Source organism: Cupressus sempervirens, chromosome 6 (genome assembly GCF_028749045.1).
Source record: "Cupressus sempervirens isolate cs-2001-9-10 chromosome 6, ASM2874904v1, whole genome shotgun sequence".
Taxonomy (NCBI): Eukaryota; Viridiplantae; Streptophyta; class Pinopsida; order Cupressales; family Cupressaceae; genus Cupressus; species Cupressus sempervirens.
In genome coordinates, this window is record NC_143123.1 from 423,648,111 (window position 1) to 423,663,633 (window position 15,523).

General features: G+C 36.6%; 1 protein-coding gene across 4 annotated transcripts in view; it reads right to left on the minus strand.

The window, feature by feature from the left end:
* Window positions 1–13,465, minus strand: part of LOC149552859 (E3 ubiquitin-protein ligase RHF2A-like) — a 74,651-nt gene extending 61,186 nt beyond the window's left edge. The window contains exons 1-9 of one of the 4 annotated variants that reach the window (XM_089788387.1): window positions 13,221–13,428; window positions 12,747–12,909; window positions 12,000–12,046; window positions 11,108–11,170; window positions 10,900–11,008; window positions 10,656–10,785; window positions 10,424–10,547; window positions 10,179–10,286; window positions 9,727–10,099 (exon numbers count right to left, since the gene is read on the minus strand). In XM_089788387.1, the coding sequence (XP_089644513.1) occupies window positions 9,727–10,099; window positions 10,179–10,286; window positions 10,424–10,547; window positions 10,656–10,785; window positions 10,900–11,008; window positions 11,108–11,170; window positions 12,000–12,046; window positions 12,747–12,899 (1,107 nt within the window). In that variant the 5' untranslated portion in view covers window positions 12,900–12,909; window positions 13,221–13,428. The other 3 variants (XM_089788384.1, XM_089788386.1, XM_089788385.1) reach the window with 3 other exon arrangements.
* Window positions 13,466–15,523: the final 2,058 nt, after the last annotated feature.

Consider the following 15,523-nt stretch of genomic DNA (forward strand, 5'->3'; position numbering starts at 1 on the left):
ATAACATATATTTGGGAACACCTGTAGTTTGCAATGTAGGTCCCCCATTATAGCCAACACAGACTTATTAGGGGTTGATTTGGGAAGAATTTTAGAAAGATTGTGTGAAAGGCTAGCCCGACCTTTTTCCACTAAGGTATTAGACACAAACTTGCTCGTGGCTTCCACTTTCCCTTCAGCTTACCCATGCCCAGAGCTAATTCAAGAATGCATACACATGTATAGTGTGTCCAAAGGCCATATACTAAAGAAGGATGGAAGTGTCTTGTTGGATATCAATAGAGAGACCGTGTCTGGTTTATTTCACTTGGAAGAGCAACCATTTGCTGATCTCACCCCAGCCTTGTCTGTGGCTAGGTTCGCCGAGAAAGCCAATAATTATAGAAATGTCATAGCAAAAAGTTGGACAGAGGCTTTCTACAAGGGTGGTTCGAGGTTACCCAAAACCTTGAAGAAAAGCCTGATGACTGTTGAGGTTCAGGACATAATGGTTCTATTGCACAAAATTTGTGGTTGCCCTGATGTTTCTATCTTCGAAAATCGGATACATTTTTATGTTCAAATTGTGTTAGAAGGTTCGCAATTTTTAGATTGGGCAGAACTAATTGCCAGCTCCCTCAAAGACCAGTTGAAAGGTGCCCTAAATTTGAAGGAAGATTTCTTCATGTCGTCCTACTTGATATACATGTTAGCTACCACTCAAGATTTGCAGCAATTGCCACATGAACCCTAGACTAAGGAGATCACCATATATAGCTATTGCCCCCTGTTGCATAAAGATAAAGCTTTAAATGATTTTAAGAGAGTTCATGATGTCTTCTCTGGCAAATTGTATTTTGAAATGAGGAATTCTTTGCAGCATAGAATTTCACCCGAGTCCCAAAGACTTGTCCAATCTTTTGGTAGCCTATATGTTCAATTCCCAAGGTTCACATATTTGAGAGTAGGAGGTTTTGATGAAGAACCTATGCGTCTCCCTAGGTTTGCCTTTGATTGTTTCATTTTAGCAGAAGTAGCACGGCAACTAATTTTTGTGATAAATAAATTCTCAGCAAAGGAAGCCTATGACATTGTTTTTCCACTTAAACTGGGCAAGCTAACATGTGGAAACATGGAAGATGCCAAATGTATAGGTTCTGATCTAGTTAAATTTTGTTTTGGTATGTATCAAGCTAGAACGAATTTTGACAGCAAAGGTATCATCCATAGTCTGTTTGATAGCCAGGTTAAAATCACACATGTTCCTGCCATGGAAGATTTCTGGGAAGATTGTACAGATGAACTAGAAGTAAAAAGGAGAGGTTAATCTAGGTTTACTGTCTCTCAAATTATCTCGTTTTAATTGAAATTGGGAACAGACATCACAGGTATAGAAGATGATGGAACAGATATTCTAACCTCTCAGGAAATTGAACCTGTAAATCCTGCCATAAATTGGGATTCTAAGGAAGAAGATGATACCCTTGAAATAATAGCTAATGCATTTAAAAGGACAAAATCTTGGTTGAAATTGAAAAAAGGACACCCTTGCTAATGTAAGGGCTGATTCTGTTTCTAATACTGGTCTCCCCATTGCAAGTAGTAGAAGGTCCTCCAAAATTTCTAAGAAAAAGGCTCATAATGCCCCCCTTGTGCAAAAAACCCGTTCCAACAAGAAAGCTAAAATGTTGTCTCTAGTAAGCCCTCACCAAGTTATTCAGGTTGATGGCAAGCAAGGCAAGGACCAAGGCAGTGAACTCATTGACAACAACCAGAGAGTTCAGATGACAATGGGTTCATCTCCTCCAAGGGTACAGGCCGCAACTACTCCAAAGGGGGCTGCTGGATCACGACGGGATGCTACCACTCCAAATTGGCTTGTGGCCTCAATAAACAGGAAAAGGAGTCTGGTTCCAGTTTCTTTTCCTATGGATGACATTGTAAGCAAGTACACTAACAAGGCTCCCAAACCCAAGAGGACCAAAAGCACTGCGAGGATAACTTTTGATAGTGCAACTGGGAGAAGCATTGCTAAGGTGGCTACTTATAATCATATGAAGGGAGTGAACAAATTGGATTTGAGCAATTTTGAGGTTACACGTACTGACCTAGGGGTAATGAACCGTGAAACAAAGGAGCACTCGGTAGAAGCCTCCACTAAACAAATTGTACTGCAGTCACAAAAAGATGGAATCGAAAAGAAAAGGTTGAAAGCTGAAAACAATGTGACGGCAGAGTACATAAACTCCTTAAAAGAACAAAGTTCTGTTCCTAGTAATCAGTCGCAAGCTGCCTTCGATTCCAATGCTCCCGAAAACCAGCAATTGTTAGAAGATCTAAAAAAAGGAAAAATGACAATGTTCGTCGTGTCTAGTTGGATTATTTTGGTAATAAATCAAGTTGTCAAACTTATGCAAAATTTACATGAGATTGTTTCCCTAGCAGGAGCTGCTCTAAATGAATCCCATGCTCAATCTGAGACATGGAAAACTGAAGTTGAAAAATTGTCAGCCATGGTGTCTCAGCTAGTGGAAATAGAGGAATGCAGGCCAGAAAAGTTCCTTCAAGAAAACCTGCTACAACATGTAGACACAGGTTTAATTCAAGTTCTTAGGAAAAATATTGCCTAGAGAGTGTCAAACTACACTTCTGCTATATCAAGAATGCAATCTTGTTAAACAGATTTCAAGGCATTGCTAGAGCAGGTGGAAAGGGACTTTCAATCTATCGGTTCACCCTTGCCTAGGCCTCTTAAAGAAGGAAGCTTTGATGTAGAGGAAATTGTCAAACAACATGAGGAACGTATGAAGTCTATTAAGGACAAAATAGATCTCACATCATTTGAGTTCTCCAGAGTGGCAAAAAGTGAAGTAATGGCCAGAACTTGTACCTTGCACTTACCAGGCTACCTAGACACGGTAAATAAAATGAAACTAGATAGAGACATCTAAAGGAATCGACTTCAAAGCATCAAGAACCCAAACACGACTGCCATGACTGAGTTCATGAATGCTTTTAAAATGTGGAAACTAGCACGTTGTTGAAGAAGAAGAAGAGGAGGAGGAAACCACTTGATTGTTTGGCAGTTATTTTATGTTTTCTGTTAATTTGCTCAAACTTTTTAGTTATGGTTCTTATCAATTGAACTCTGGGTCTACGTACCCATTTCTAATGATGGTTTTTGTAACTACTTTTAATTGTCCGAGAATTCGGTTTTCAAGGAGATTCTTGGACAGCTTATTATTTAAGCTTAAGACTCAATTGTATTAAGGGTTGGCAGTTTTTGATGTATATCATACTGTGACCATTCTGTTTGGACATATATATTTTCATGCAACTTTTCTAAGTTTTTCCAGAAATATATTTATGAGCAATATTGTTCTATAAAAGAAAATATTTGAATGTTCAAAGACGTATGCTTTGAAATATTTCATTACTGATTTAGTTTTGAACCAGTATTGAATAATTTGAATGTTTTCTCATATGCTGGATGTTTCTTCCCTCGTGGTGTTTTTCCCTTAATTTTGTTCAATTTCTGGAATGTGATCAATAGAGAAGTTGTGTGTTCTCTTTCTTGTGTATATGCATCTTTATTTCATCATTACTATTTAGATTGTTCCCCCTATCCAAGAATAGAAGGGAAGCCTTATTACTTTCAGGTTAAAAGTAATCTTCTTTTAAAAAGTGGTTTTGATTGAAAATTCAATAAGGGAGCTGAACCTTATTAAAATTCAGAGAGGAATTGTGAATGCTAAAATTCCTCAACTGTTGGGAAGTTGTATTTGTCTTATGAACTTGGGCATAGAATCTTTTACTCATTTTTTGTGATTTAAAAGACAAATCTGTTCACCAACAAGACGCATCCCTCAACCCCTCCAAGGGATGGACGGGCATCCTCTGTCATAATCAAAAAGAAAATCAATTTAAAAAGAAACTTCTTAGCTAAGGGTCATTTTTCAACCCTAAGACATGTGGGGCCCATAAAATGTGTTATATTGCTTGCTTTTACTATGTGGCTTCATTTGCATTCATTTTGGGAAGAAGAAGAGTGAAGAGTTGAGAAAAGGATGCTTGTGAAGGTGAAAAGAGTGATTGCAAGGCAAAGAGGAGTGACAAGGAGCGAGAAGAAAAGGAGGGAGACGATTTTTCACCCTGTTGAAGAGATTTTTTAAGCAAAAGGTAGGGTTTCTCATTAATTTTCATTGTTTTTAGTTTTATATTTTTTCTTATTTCCTTTTGCCATGGTTATTCGAATTTCATTTGTAGATTGAAGTAGATTCTTGTTATTTCAATTATAAATTATTTCTTAAATTTTGACTTAAAATCTTATTATTTTAAAAGAAAGGCATAGGCTGAAACCATGTATTTATTGTTTTGTTTTTTTCATCAGTATCAAAATGAGCTCCCACAGTCATGAAACAAGTGGCAGTGATGATGAGATGGAATTGGAAACTCCTTCTCATAGTGATTGTAGCCAAGAATATGTAGCTAAGCATGAGAGCAATAGGGGATGAGAACACCGAGTCTCAATCCACAAATAATTGGCCACCTGGCCCACCATCTACTAATTGCCCCTTCACACTTTTGACAAAGTGGGCTATGGGTAAATATGATCCTAAATCACCTCTTAGACAATTTGCTACAAGAGTAAATGCTTCAACACAAGCAGATGGTGGAATAAGGAAGTGGAAATGCAACATATGTGATACAAAATGGTTTGGTAGCATCACAAGAGTGAATGTACACTTCCTCTTTTGGGTAGGAAAAGGTGTGGGAGCATGTGAGTTTTTGAGCCGCAGTAAAAACTTGCATTATAAAATTGAATTCAGCAAGCTTTGGGGCATTCCATATGACTTGGGGATTGAGATGCCTACTACCTTATCTAGTAGAAATAGATTTAGTCTATTCAGCAGTCAAATGAGCAAAATTACACGGGTAGCCATGTATTTTTTCTCCTCTATCACAGCCAATAGCGTCATCATTTATAGGGCTGCCTCGAGACCTTCATCCACTTCTACTGCTATGGCTGAAGTAGGACCAAGCAAGGGGAAACGAGAGGTTACAACCAGAAAGTAACCCCATAGCAGATTTACTTAATGCACACATGAAAAAGGAGACAGAGGAAGCCATTGGTAGATTCTTTTTTCTAATTGTGTACCACTTGAAATAGCTCGATCTCCTTATTACAAGGAGATGATGTAGAAAGTTACAAAGGGGGGAGGACCATCATTTGAGCCACCGCGTGAGCACAAATTAAGGACCACTGTATTGGATAATGAACATGTCATGATTAGTCAGATAATGGAGACCATGAGGGCAGTTTGGGAGGAGTCAGGATGCAACATTATCATGGATGGATGGATGGACATTAGGAACTGTCCACTCATCAATATCATAGTTACATGCTCAGATGGCCCATTCTTTCCCAGGGCATTTGATTGTAGAAGGCATTGAAAGGATGCTGATTTTCAGTTTGACATCCTTCAGACAACGAGAGGAGATTAGACCACAAAATGTGGTCCAAGTGGTGACTGATGCAGCACCTATGTATAGAGTGGCAAAGAGGCTAGTTGAAGCAACATATAGGCATATTTAGCGGACTCCATGTTGTGTGTATGCTATGAACAATGCACTCAAGCACATGAGAAGACTGACTGGATAAAAGGAGTGGTCAATGATGCTAGAGATGTGCAGATGTATATCTACAACCACCACACTTCACATGCACTCATTAGGAGCTTCACGGAGGAGTTCCTAATACCAGTTGAAACCAAATATGCATCCTACTTCATCTTTTGGAAAGAATGCTTGAGTTGTAGGAACCACTACAACTCATGGTTATGACAAATGAGTGGAATAGGTGGGATGGGTTGAAGACAATACAGCAAAGGAGGGTGAAGGAGATGGTGAAGAGTGATGTATTTTGGAGTGATGCAAAATACATAGTCTCTAGCATCAACTCCACTTTTCCAATTCATCAGATATGGGAATGGGGATGTGCCTAGCCTTGGAGTTGTATGAGTGCATTGATTCTATGCTTGGCCAAATGAGAGTAGTTGTGTGAGAGAGGGATCCCAGTTTAGCATTCTACCATAAGCACATCTGGCCTATCATTCAGCACAGATGGGATAGCCTAAACACCCCCAAATATGGTTGCTTATGCAATAAATCCAAAGTGGTACATGCCTAAGCCTAGTAGAGTCACATCGATTCAAGATGATGAGGTGATTCATATCATGCTACTTATTTTAATCATCTTTATGTCCTATATTGTTATACATGTTGGTACTTGAACATTTGAACTTTTTCATAACTAGCATCTTCTATTTGCCAATAATTTGAATTTTTGAATTGTTAATTTTCTAGGTGAAGGAAGGGTTCTACAAGTGCATCGGGTTTGATGTTTGACTCTGAGACTATTGGCATGGTCCTCCATGAGTGGAACAAATTAGCTACTCTTGATGGCTACAAGGTTGTGGCAAAAGCGGACCTTAAAACTATGGCACAAGAGGATCCGATTTTGTGGTGGATTCGTCATGGACCGAAATCAACAACCACCATACTAGTTATTCGTTTCTTGTCTCATGTATCTAGTTCCTCAAATTCATAAGCTATTTAATAATATTTTGTATTTGAGAAATGTTTTCATTTTTATTTAACTTTAAGGGAACTTAAAGGGTTTTACTTTTCAAGTTTTCTCACACTAGTCATTTGATTGCTATGTCAAGTATCTAGTTCTTCATCTTCTGAGAGGAACTGGTTTACATATAGCTTTATCCACTCTATTAAAAGGAATAGGCTTACCTCTCAAAGAGCAAAGAAGCTAGTGGTTGCACATAGTGTCTTGCATATGAATGATTGCAAGACATGTGTGTACAAGGAGAGCACCGCAACACAATGGGATGTAAAGCCAATGGACCCATCATAGATTGATGATGATGAGGGTACTACAAATGCAGGGCTGGTTAGTGTTCCTTTTGCGGCTCTTACCCTTGGAGAGTTTGATAGTTCTGATGACGATGAGCTTGCTACCCTCCAAAGAGATGATTAGAGGCCTCCTTCACTACATTTGAGACCTTGGCCATTGGCATTTTGATTTTGATATATGAACATTCAACATTGAATTTGAATATCATATTGAGTTGACATTATATGTAATCATCTTTATGATGATTGATGAGATACTCATACTTTTAGAAATTTAATATCTATGACTATTATTATTTGGCTTTGCTGATTCAAGTATTTATAATTCTAATATTTATAGTTCAATCTTCAATCACAAGGCAATGTTCAAGTATTTAAATTTTAGAGAATTAGTATTTTTTATTTTACATCTTGGTCTCATATTGTCAATGTTATACATTTTTCTATAACTAGCATATAGTATATAGTATATACACACCCCCTCCCATCCCCCGTCATCGTCCCCCCACCGTCCCCAAATTGAGGTCCCTCTATCCCCCCTGCTTGGAAACTTGTATCCCCATCTTGGTGTCTCCCCATCCCCTAGGGCGGTGTAACCATGTGGATTTTCCATGACTTGCACACTTTTTCTCCTCACCTTGCTAAAGCAGATTTCATCTTAGTTTGAGGGACTTCTTCAAGTCTGCATATTATTCTTATGAATTTGCAATCAGAGAACGCCTTAAGAAAATTAGGAAAAACTTCAAGAAAATAAGAAAATTCCACCTAAGAACTGCCTCCAATTCTGAAAGATGGTGGAAATTTGAATGTAAAACATGAAAATTCAATTGAAGCTCTAATTTGTGCCAAGGAAAAACTTCAACGTGTATGAAATCCAATCTGAAAATTGTCTACAACCTCTTCACCTTATTATAAAATACTACTAATTTCAGAGTTACAATTTCTTCTTGTGAAGAATGAAATGCCAAACTTATGTATTTATAGAAATTGTAAATGTTCATGAAGAGATCGAACTCCAAACTCAATCAGATTTCAGTAATCAGAACACTTCCATCACTGTTCTTTTCCATAGTTTTTCATGACTTTTTTGAGATAATTTTGATACCCAAACAAGGATTTTCTTAAAAATTTCACAATTTTGAACGCTTCCTCATTTTGAAATCTAGAACTTTTCATCACTTTTCATGCTTTTTCATGAAATCCAAGATGAACTTGAAGTTGAAAACAGGTACTTTACACTTGGGTGGAACTTTGATCTTTCTAAAAATATAAATTTTGAATAATGCAAAAAGAAACTTTCTCAATTTAGAAAAAAAAACAAAAAATGAGTTCCAGAATTGCCCCCAAAATGTCAAAAAATAGGAACTTTTAAAAATACAAAAAGCAGAACAAAACAACTTTTCCTAAAATGTAGGAGTTGTGAGAATTGACCTTAAGCAATGTTGATCTTTGTCCCCTGGCCCTTCTAAACAACTGTGTGGCATTAGAATGCTCATCTGCTCATGCTTCCTCTTGTTTAATTTTCCAACGACACTCCTGAGCTTGGCAACAATCTTAACTTTGATTGAACTCCTAAACTTTGCATTGGCAAGAGACCACAGACTGAAACAAAAACACTTAAACAAAACCCTAAAAAGAAAAAACCGGGGGTCCCCATTCGCAATGGGGAAATGTCATTTATTATAATCACTCACAACAAAATAAGTGTAAGAGTTGTTGCTTATACTTGTATTCAGTCACCACTAGATAAGTCAAAAAAGTTGTGTTTCATTTCAATATTTTATAAGCTTTCCCCATTGCAATTCCTACTAAAGAAGTGGATGTTTACTCTTTTACTAGTTTATGCTCCCCATTAAAAAATTCGCATTGGCTGGCTTTGATACCTTCCTTTCAACACTGCATTTCAATTAATTGTACACCAAAATGCTATATGCTCTCACCTTGCCCATTCTAGGATCTGAGTGATCAAAAAGTGTGAAGGAATCTGAGTGATCAAAAAGTGTGAAGGATTCTGTATTGCAGTTTACTTTCAGTTGAAAGTCATAATTTCAAAACAAAACTAGGGTGGATATCACAATACTTCATTTCCTAGACTAGAGTATATACATCAGCCTTTTCAAATTTCGCAAGAGATTGAAGTATAATGACTCCTTTTTCTATTTTCTGTGTTGGCAATTTCTGTATAGCTTGTATGTGAAGCATTGTAGCTTGTTGTATCTATGGACTTTGGATTTAAACTGTTATACAGGTATTTGGGTTCTTACGGTTTCATATTTTCTATGCATGGCTTCTAATATAACGAATCCATCTTTCTCTTCTGATTCTAAACAGCTTATTCCTAACATCACCCCCAGGTTTCCATTGCATTGAAATATTTATGATGATGTGGAATCATGAAAAATAGTTGATTAATGAAAAAATATTAATATGTTTACGGTCTTAACAAGTTTTATATTACACGACAAATACCAAAACATTTTCACAATGATTAAAGATTATTGTTTATAGTTTCATCAAAATCCAATGGTGTTGAATCCAAAACTAAATTACTGGAAATAATCAAGTACATCAAACTATAGGGCATTCAAGTCAACCCATATTCATGCATTTTATCTTTTTACTAGGGACATACATCAACCAAAATGTATATAGAAAAATTCCTAGAGAAAGCAGAAAGAGAGGAAAAGGGCAAGGAAAGAGAGCGAGGGGAGGGGAGGGGAGGGGAGTCGAGAGAGCAGACATGTAGGGTGCATACATAAGACTCAAGATAGTATGTCCAAAAATCGCCATGTTGTTTTATCCTAACTTAAAGCTAATTACCTTCAAAGAGGAAGTGTCCATGCTACTACCAGATTCACTGTTCAGAGGCTGTGGAGCAACCCTGCTTGAACCTGAAGTTGAAGGGCATAAAATTACTCCGATGTTATTGCCAGAGCACATCTTACCATGGTAATCATCGATCAATTGCCTAGAAGGTCCATATCCTGAGCTTCCTTCAGTATCTTTGGAAACAATGGCAATGCCTCTCTTGTTTTTGTCTTCCAGATCAAGATGCTCTACCATATGGACAATACCACCAGTTCCAGTAGTTACAGCACGCTGAGCTTCCTTACCAGAATCTCTCATCGCAGTGTTGTGTACCCATAGTCTCTCCTTAAAACCTCTTGTGGTCTTTGAGATAGATTCTTTACATCTGCCAATGTTCTTCTTCATGTTACACCATGAGGAAATGATACTAAAAGTAGCTAATACGTATAAAATAAAATGCAAACCTGGATGACATGGCTGAAAATCGGCATTTAAGTGATTCAGAAAATGACTGCATTTCAGATGGTCCTGCTCTCCCTTGAGACTTCATTGAAGGATGTCCTGCAACATTCCTGATTGAAAATTGTCACAAAGCATGGAACAGAAAGCAAACAATTATTTCCATTCCACACTTCCAACTAAAACTTTAAAAAAAATCCACTGAGAATTTTCAACTTGATTGATAGCCCATATTATTGGCCTCACACACCTATGTAGAACGGCTGGTGCCATTGCACATCTAGCTGAATAGAAATCAGATTCCACTTGAGTCAACTGAGATGCTCTCTCAGGTTGCTCACTCTCACCAGCTACAAGAGATGTGGTAGGACTGTCTGCAGTCAATGATGGAGAATTTCCACCCTGAGAAGCTGGAGAAGTGGAGACAGGGGGTGGAGGAAGCATATTAGGATTTGATAAAGGTAAACTCAAATGAGGCTGACCATGAGCAGAAGATATATTATGTGGACTTCCCCTCCTAGCAAATTGATGTGCCCTGCTCACTGCAGCCATTCCTGCCAAATGCTGCATTACATGCTCTTCAAAATCCAGCTCATCTGTGTTGATCGGAATCTGCATGTGTTTACCATAAAGAGGTGACAAGTCACTCAAGCCTGCCTTAGCATGTCTCTAATGTATCAAAGATCTAGACAAACAAGTACAACTATCTTAAGTTTGGTTACAGACATTGTGTAAGTTAAAATCTTCAAACAAAGTAGGATGAAAATTTGACAGATTTTGCGGCCTTCTTAATCTGGAGATCTTCTCATCTTCCACGGCTTCAAGTAAGTCTTGGCTGTTAGGAACAAATGAATTGTGCATCAGTGACAACTCAGTTCATGAACACTTGCAGAGCTTATTCAAACCATGCTTAGAAATTAATATTACAAAAAACCTGGCGGGGTCCTTCAAGCTAAGTAACTGCCAGCACATAGGGCACTGTCTGCTTCTTTGAGACCTGTATGAAAGAAACTAGATCGTTAAAGCCATTTAATTTTCGGTTGTCTAAAGCACTAAGCAAGTTAACTCTAACAGCGTCCTGCAGAATAAATGCACAATCATGGCCATCCTAAGAAGTGAGCCAATTAAGACATTAAAAAGATAAAGAAGATGGCCACCATAAAAAAAAACATACCAAGAGAATAGTTGGAAATTTCCACAACTTGGCCAAATGTCCTATTGAGTAAATGTGATCTAATTTATGTCTGGAAGTGGGACGTAAATTCTGTCCATTACAAATTACTGCCAATTCCAACAAGCTCGCACTAAAAACAAACCATATAACAACCTATCCTAATTTGGATACTTTCAGAACGAAGAATAGATGAGGTTATAAGCATGGGAAGCGACCAGATTTGGACCTGACTCGAGGCAAATCGATAGGTAATTGTTTATCCCTGGTCTGCAATGCCAATATAGCTGCTCTATTATTTATGCTGTTAAACAATAAACTTGGAGACCTACACAGACACTGGGATCTTATATTTAACACCAGAATTTAACCATTAAACACAGTTTGAATAGGCCTGAAAGATCCTGGCACAAATATTTATGCCATGAAGACCTGTCAAAAAACTATAATTTCATTTCATCTCACTTAGATAAATCAAGTTCAACGAATGCCTCTACACTTACAGCAAGGGTATCTTCTAGTATGATTTTGTAGAAGATTTACAGCACTAGACTTAACCTACATTATACTACATGCAAAGACTGATTAAACTATCCCACCATCATCCGACAAACAAAATAGTTCGCTCCATTAACTTGTTTGCTACGAAACTCACCAGTCCAGAATGCATTGTAAATGGTACTCGTGTTTACAGGTTGTAACCTGAAGAAGAAAAGCGGATACAGTGTTAGTTTAAGTCGGCAAAAAATTGTATCGTTGAATGAACAACCTTTAGAGGGCTCCTCCCTCACTCTCTTCCTGTGCAACCATTAAATTAAAAAAATCACGGAAAATATAAAAAGTTCATTTGAAAACTGGATACATAAAAACAATCTTCTAAAATTTGAAAATTGATGGGTTTTGCAAGCCAAATTGGCATAACAGATAAAAAAGTTATATCATTTTATCTCATTGTAGACATGTACACCCACCCACAATGCATTTAGACAATCGTTCGCTCTCCTCTTAGTGTGTGTCCATATCTATACGTATGTGCATAACGTCAAACACAATATATGCATGAATTAATAGAGAGGAGCGCGATGAATAGTCTATTCTGCATATGCATACAGAGAGGTATACATAAATGTGATACACACGTTCACTCTACTTTAGTGTGGATTTTGTCTCTGTCCATACATGTATATACCAACTTAAATGAATCCGTGTACATATAAAAAATAGGGCGTCGAGGGGCACAAAAATCAATTTGGGTTTATTATTTATACAATTAAAAAGATACTGAATCGAAATCATCCCTGGGAAACAGCTACTACTGAATACAAAACCAATTACTTATCCAAAAGAAAGATGGCAACAACTATAAGGTACAAAGATGATTAAAACATTGAGGAATTCAAACCGTGGAAGGATCGTTGTGTGAGAAGGGGTCGAGGCAGATGCTGCAAGCATCCTCGCAAGCTTCCTGAATGCCTCCTTCTACAAAAGCCGCTGCACAACTCAAGTGGGTGTCCGCTAATTCGGCTATCTCCGTCTCGCCGTTATTGTTATCCATTAAAGATCTCCTGTAGAATATTATAGATTATATGACTTGGACTGATAATTGCATTAGAAAATATGAGGCCATAGGGATTCAAAACTCCTGTAGAAGATTATGGATAATATGAATTGGCCTGATTATTGCATTAGAAACTATGAGGTCAAGGAATTCAAAAACTCCTGTAGAAGATTATGGATTATATGAATTGGCCTGATAATTGCATTAGAAACTACGAGCTCCAGGGATTCAAAAACTCCTGTGGAAGAATATGGACTATCTACCTCTGCCTGCTTATAAATTCGCAAATTTTAGATGAAGATGATAGAATTTGAGTACCTGAATAGAAAAAGGGGTGACTAAATAGAAGGCAATTGTCCACAGTGATGTTACTCCTAACTCGAAACCAAACCACCCACTTTTCCCCAAGAAATGTCAGTCTTCTCCGCTGTTCAGTCCCCAGACATTTAGATTTCCTACTAAATTACTCACTCTTTGATTCTCTTATTTCTAGCTTCTCACATCGACAAAGAGCATCGACTTTATGGATGGCTTAAAGAGATACCTGGATTATATATCGGACTGTTCTTATTCTGCTAAAAAGGAAACTATATACTTTTCTAACCTTAATTACAGAGTAAACCAATTAAATTTATATAATTAAGCATACACTAACTTTTATTAGATTGGCAAATGGAGGCATATTTCTATATTGCATTGATAATTAACGTAAAGGAGCTTGAGGGCTCGGAATATGATAAAAAGAAAGGTCAAATATGTGATTATTGGTAGAATTTGCATCTATCAAGAATAATATAGGATATAAAAATAGTTTATATTAGGGCTAATAATGGAAGTATAGAAAAATTATGTGGGTGGGGCTACTTTTAATGAATTATTCATGAGAAATCTTTATAGATAGGAATTGGAAGTAGTTCAATGAGTGAGAGTTTAGTTATTCAATTACGTGAACTTCTTTTATGATCTTTTGAGTAATTTGTAATATGTATTGTATCATTTATTGCATGTTAATCAAAAGTCAAACTCATAATTTAGGTTGTCTAAAGAAATAATTGAGACTTAGACCACCTTATCATCTTCTTGGTGATACATGTTTTGGGGGAATACATTGTAATGTGTACATTTGTGGACAAAGTAATGAATAAGTAGATAAAGTATGTGTGAGTGGATGACTAAAAGGATAGGTAAGGGACTTGATATGCACAAGATTACATCATTTGTTAATACATAAAAGTATTAATCTATCATTTCGAAATGAGCATAGAACTAAATGAAAATTTGTCTTTGTATGAAATTTTAATCATTAAAATATTTATATTAAGAATTATTGTATTTATTATATTTGTTTTATGAATGGATGTTGAAAAGTTGAAAGGAAAATAATGCATGTCTCTCAAATAATCATGGGTGGAGTAATAAACTTAATCGAAGGAATTAACTTCAGGGTTAAAGAGTTTAGATTAGTAACTAATAACAAATACAATGTTAAGGCACAGGAAGTGGGACATGGCTTCACGTGCAATGGAAGGTTTATTCTTATGAATTGTTCATTATTATCTAAAAGTGTGCTCTATATTTGTATTTGAAACTAGAAAGGTCTAACAATTGATTAATTGAACTATAATTGTATTGGGTTAAATTTGTACTCTTGGAACTATACTTTACACCTATCAAACTAAACTACTAGCTCATAAGTACATGGAATTTGTTCACCTTACCTTCAAAATCTTGTGTATGATCAAGTAATGATGAATGTCTTGGTGAATTAAATACAGGTTGATCATATTTACTCATTCGTAAGTTCGTGTAAGTGTCATTGTTTAGTTTAGGCTTGTGCCTCCATATGCATCTTATGTTTCTAGTCTGATGATGTGGTTTCCATACAACATTTCATGGTGCATGTAAAGCTCGAGGTGCTCTTTCTTTGTCGAGATAATGATGTATATAATTAGTAGATACCACATAGACTTCCCATCTTCATGAAAAATACCTAAACCCAATATCTACCTCACATCCAATCCATAGGCTCCAATCTATTATCAAGATAATCATCCATTCCAATGGTTATTATCCTTACATTCAAGGATCATTGAAGTTTAATCTAACTAGTAGAGAAGGGGAAGCGTATGAAGCAACTTATCTAATGAAAATACCATTGCTAATGTCTTCCCATCAATTATCTTGGAGTGAAGACCAGATTATATATAATAGTGGGGCTTTTAGGGGCATACGGCAACCCCTTTTGTCCTCCCACCCCTAAAATTACTTTATAGACACAACATTAAAGTAGGATGAGTGAAAAAGGTTTTAGAGTACTAAGATATTGCCTTATTAATTAAATCATTTTGATTTGATTATTAAGTCACTTATTATCTCTACTTTACTTGAGCTAAACTTTGGGCATATAATAATTAAATTTTTATCATGCAACCTAGGTTTTAACTGTTAAGGTTTTGATCTCCTTTATAAGGACAATCTCTCTTTGTAATTTATTAATTCACTTTTGATAATAGCATTTTCTCTTTTTGCTCATCAAGAATGTCTCATCTCTGGCAATTTCAGCCTCCATAGCTTTTGCTTCTATCTTTCTGTGGCAGGTGTTTGCATGCAAGTGATTCTTG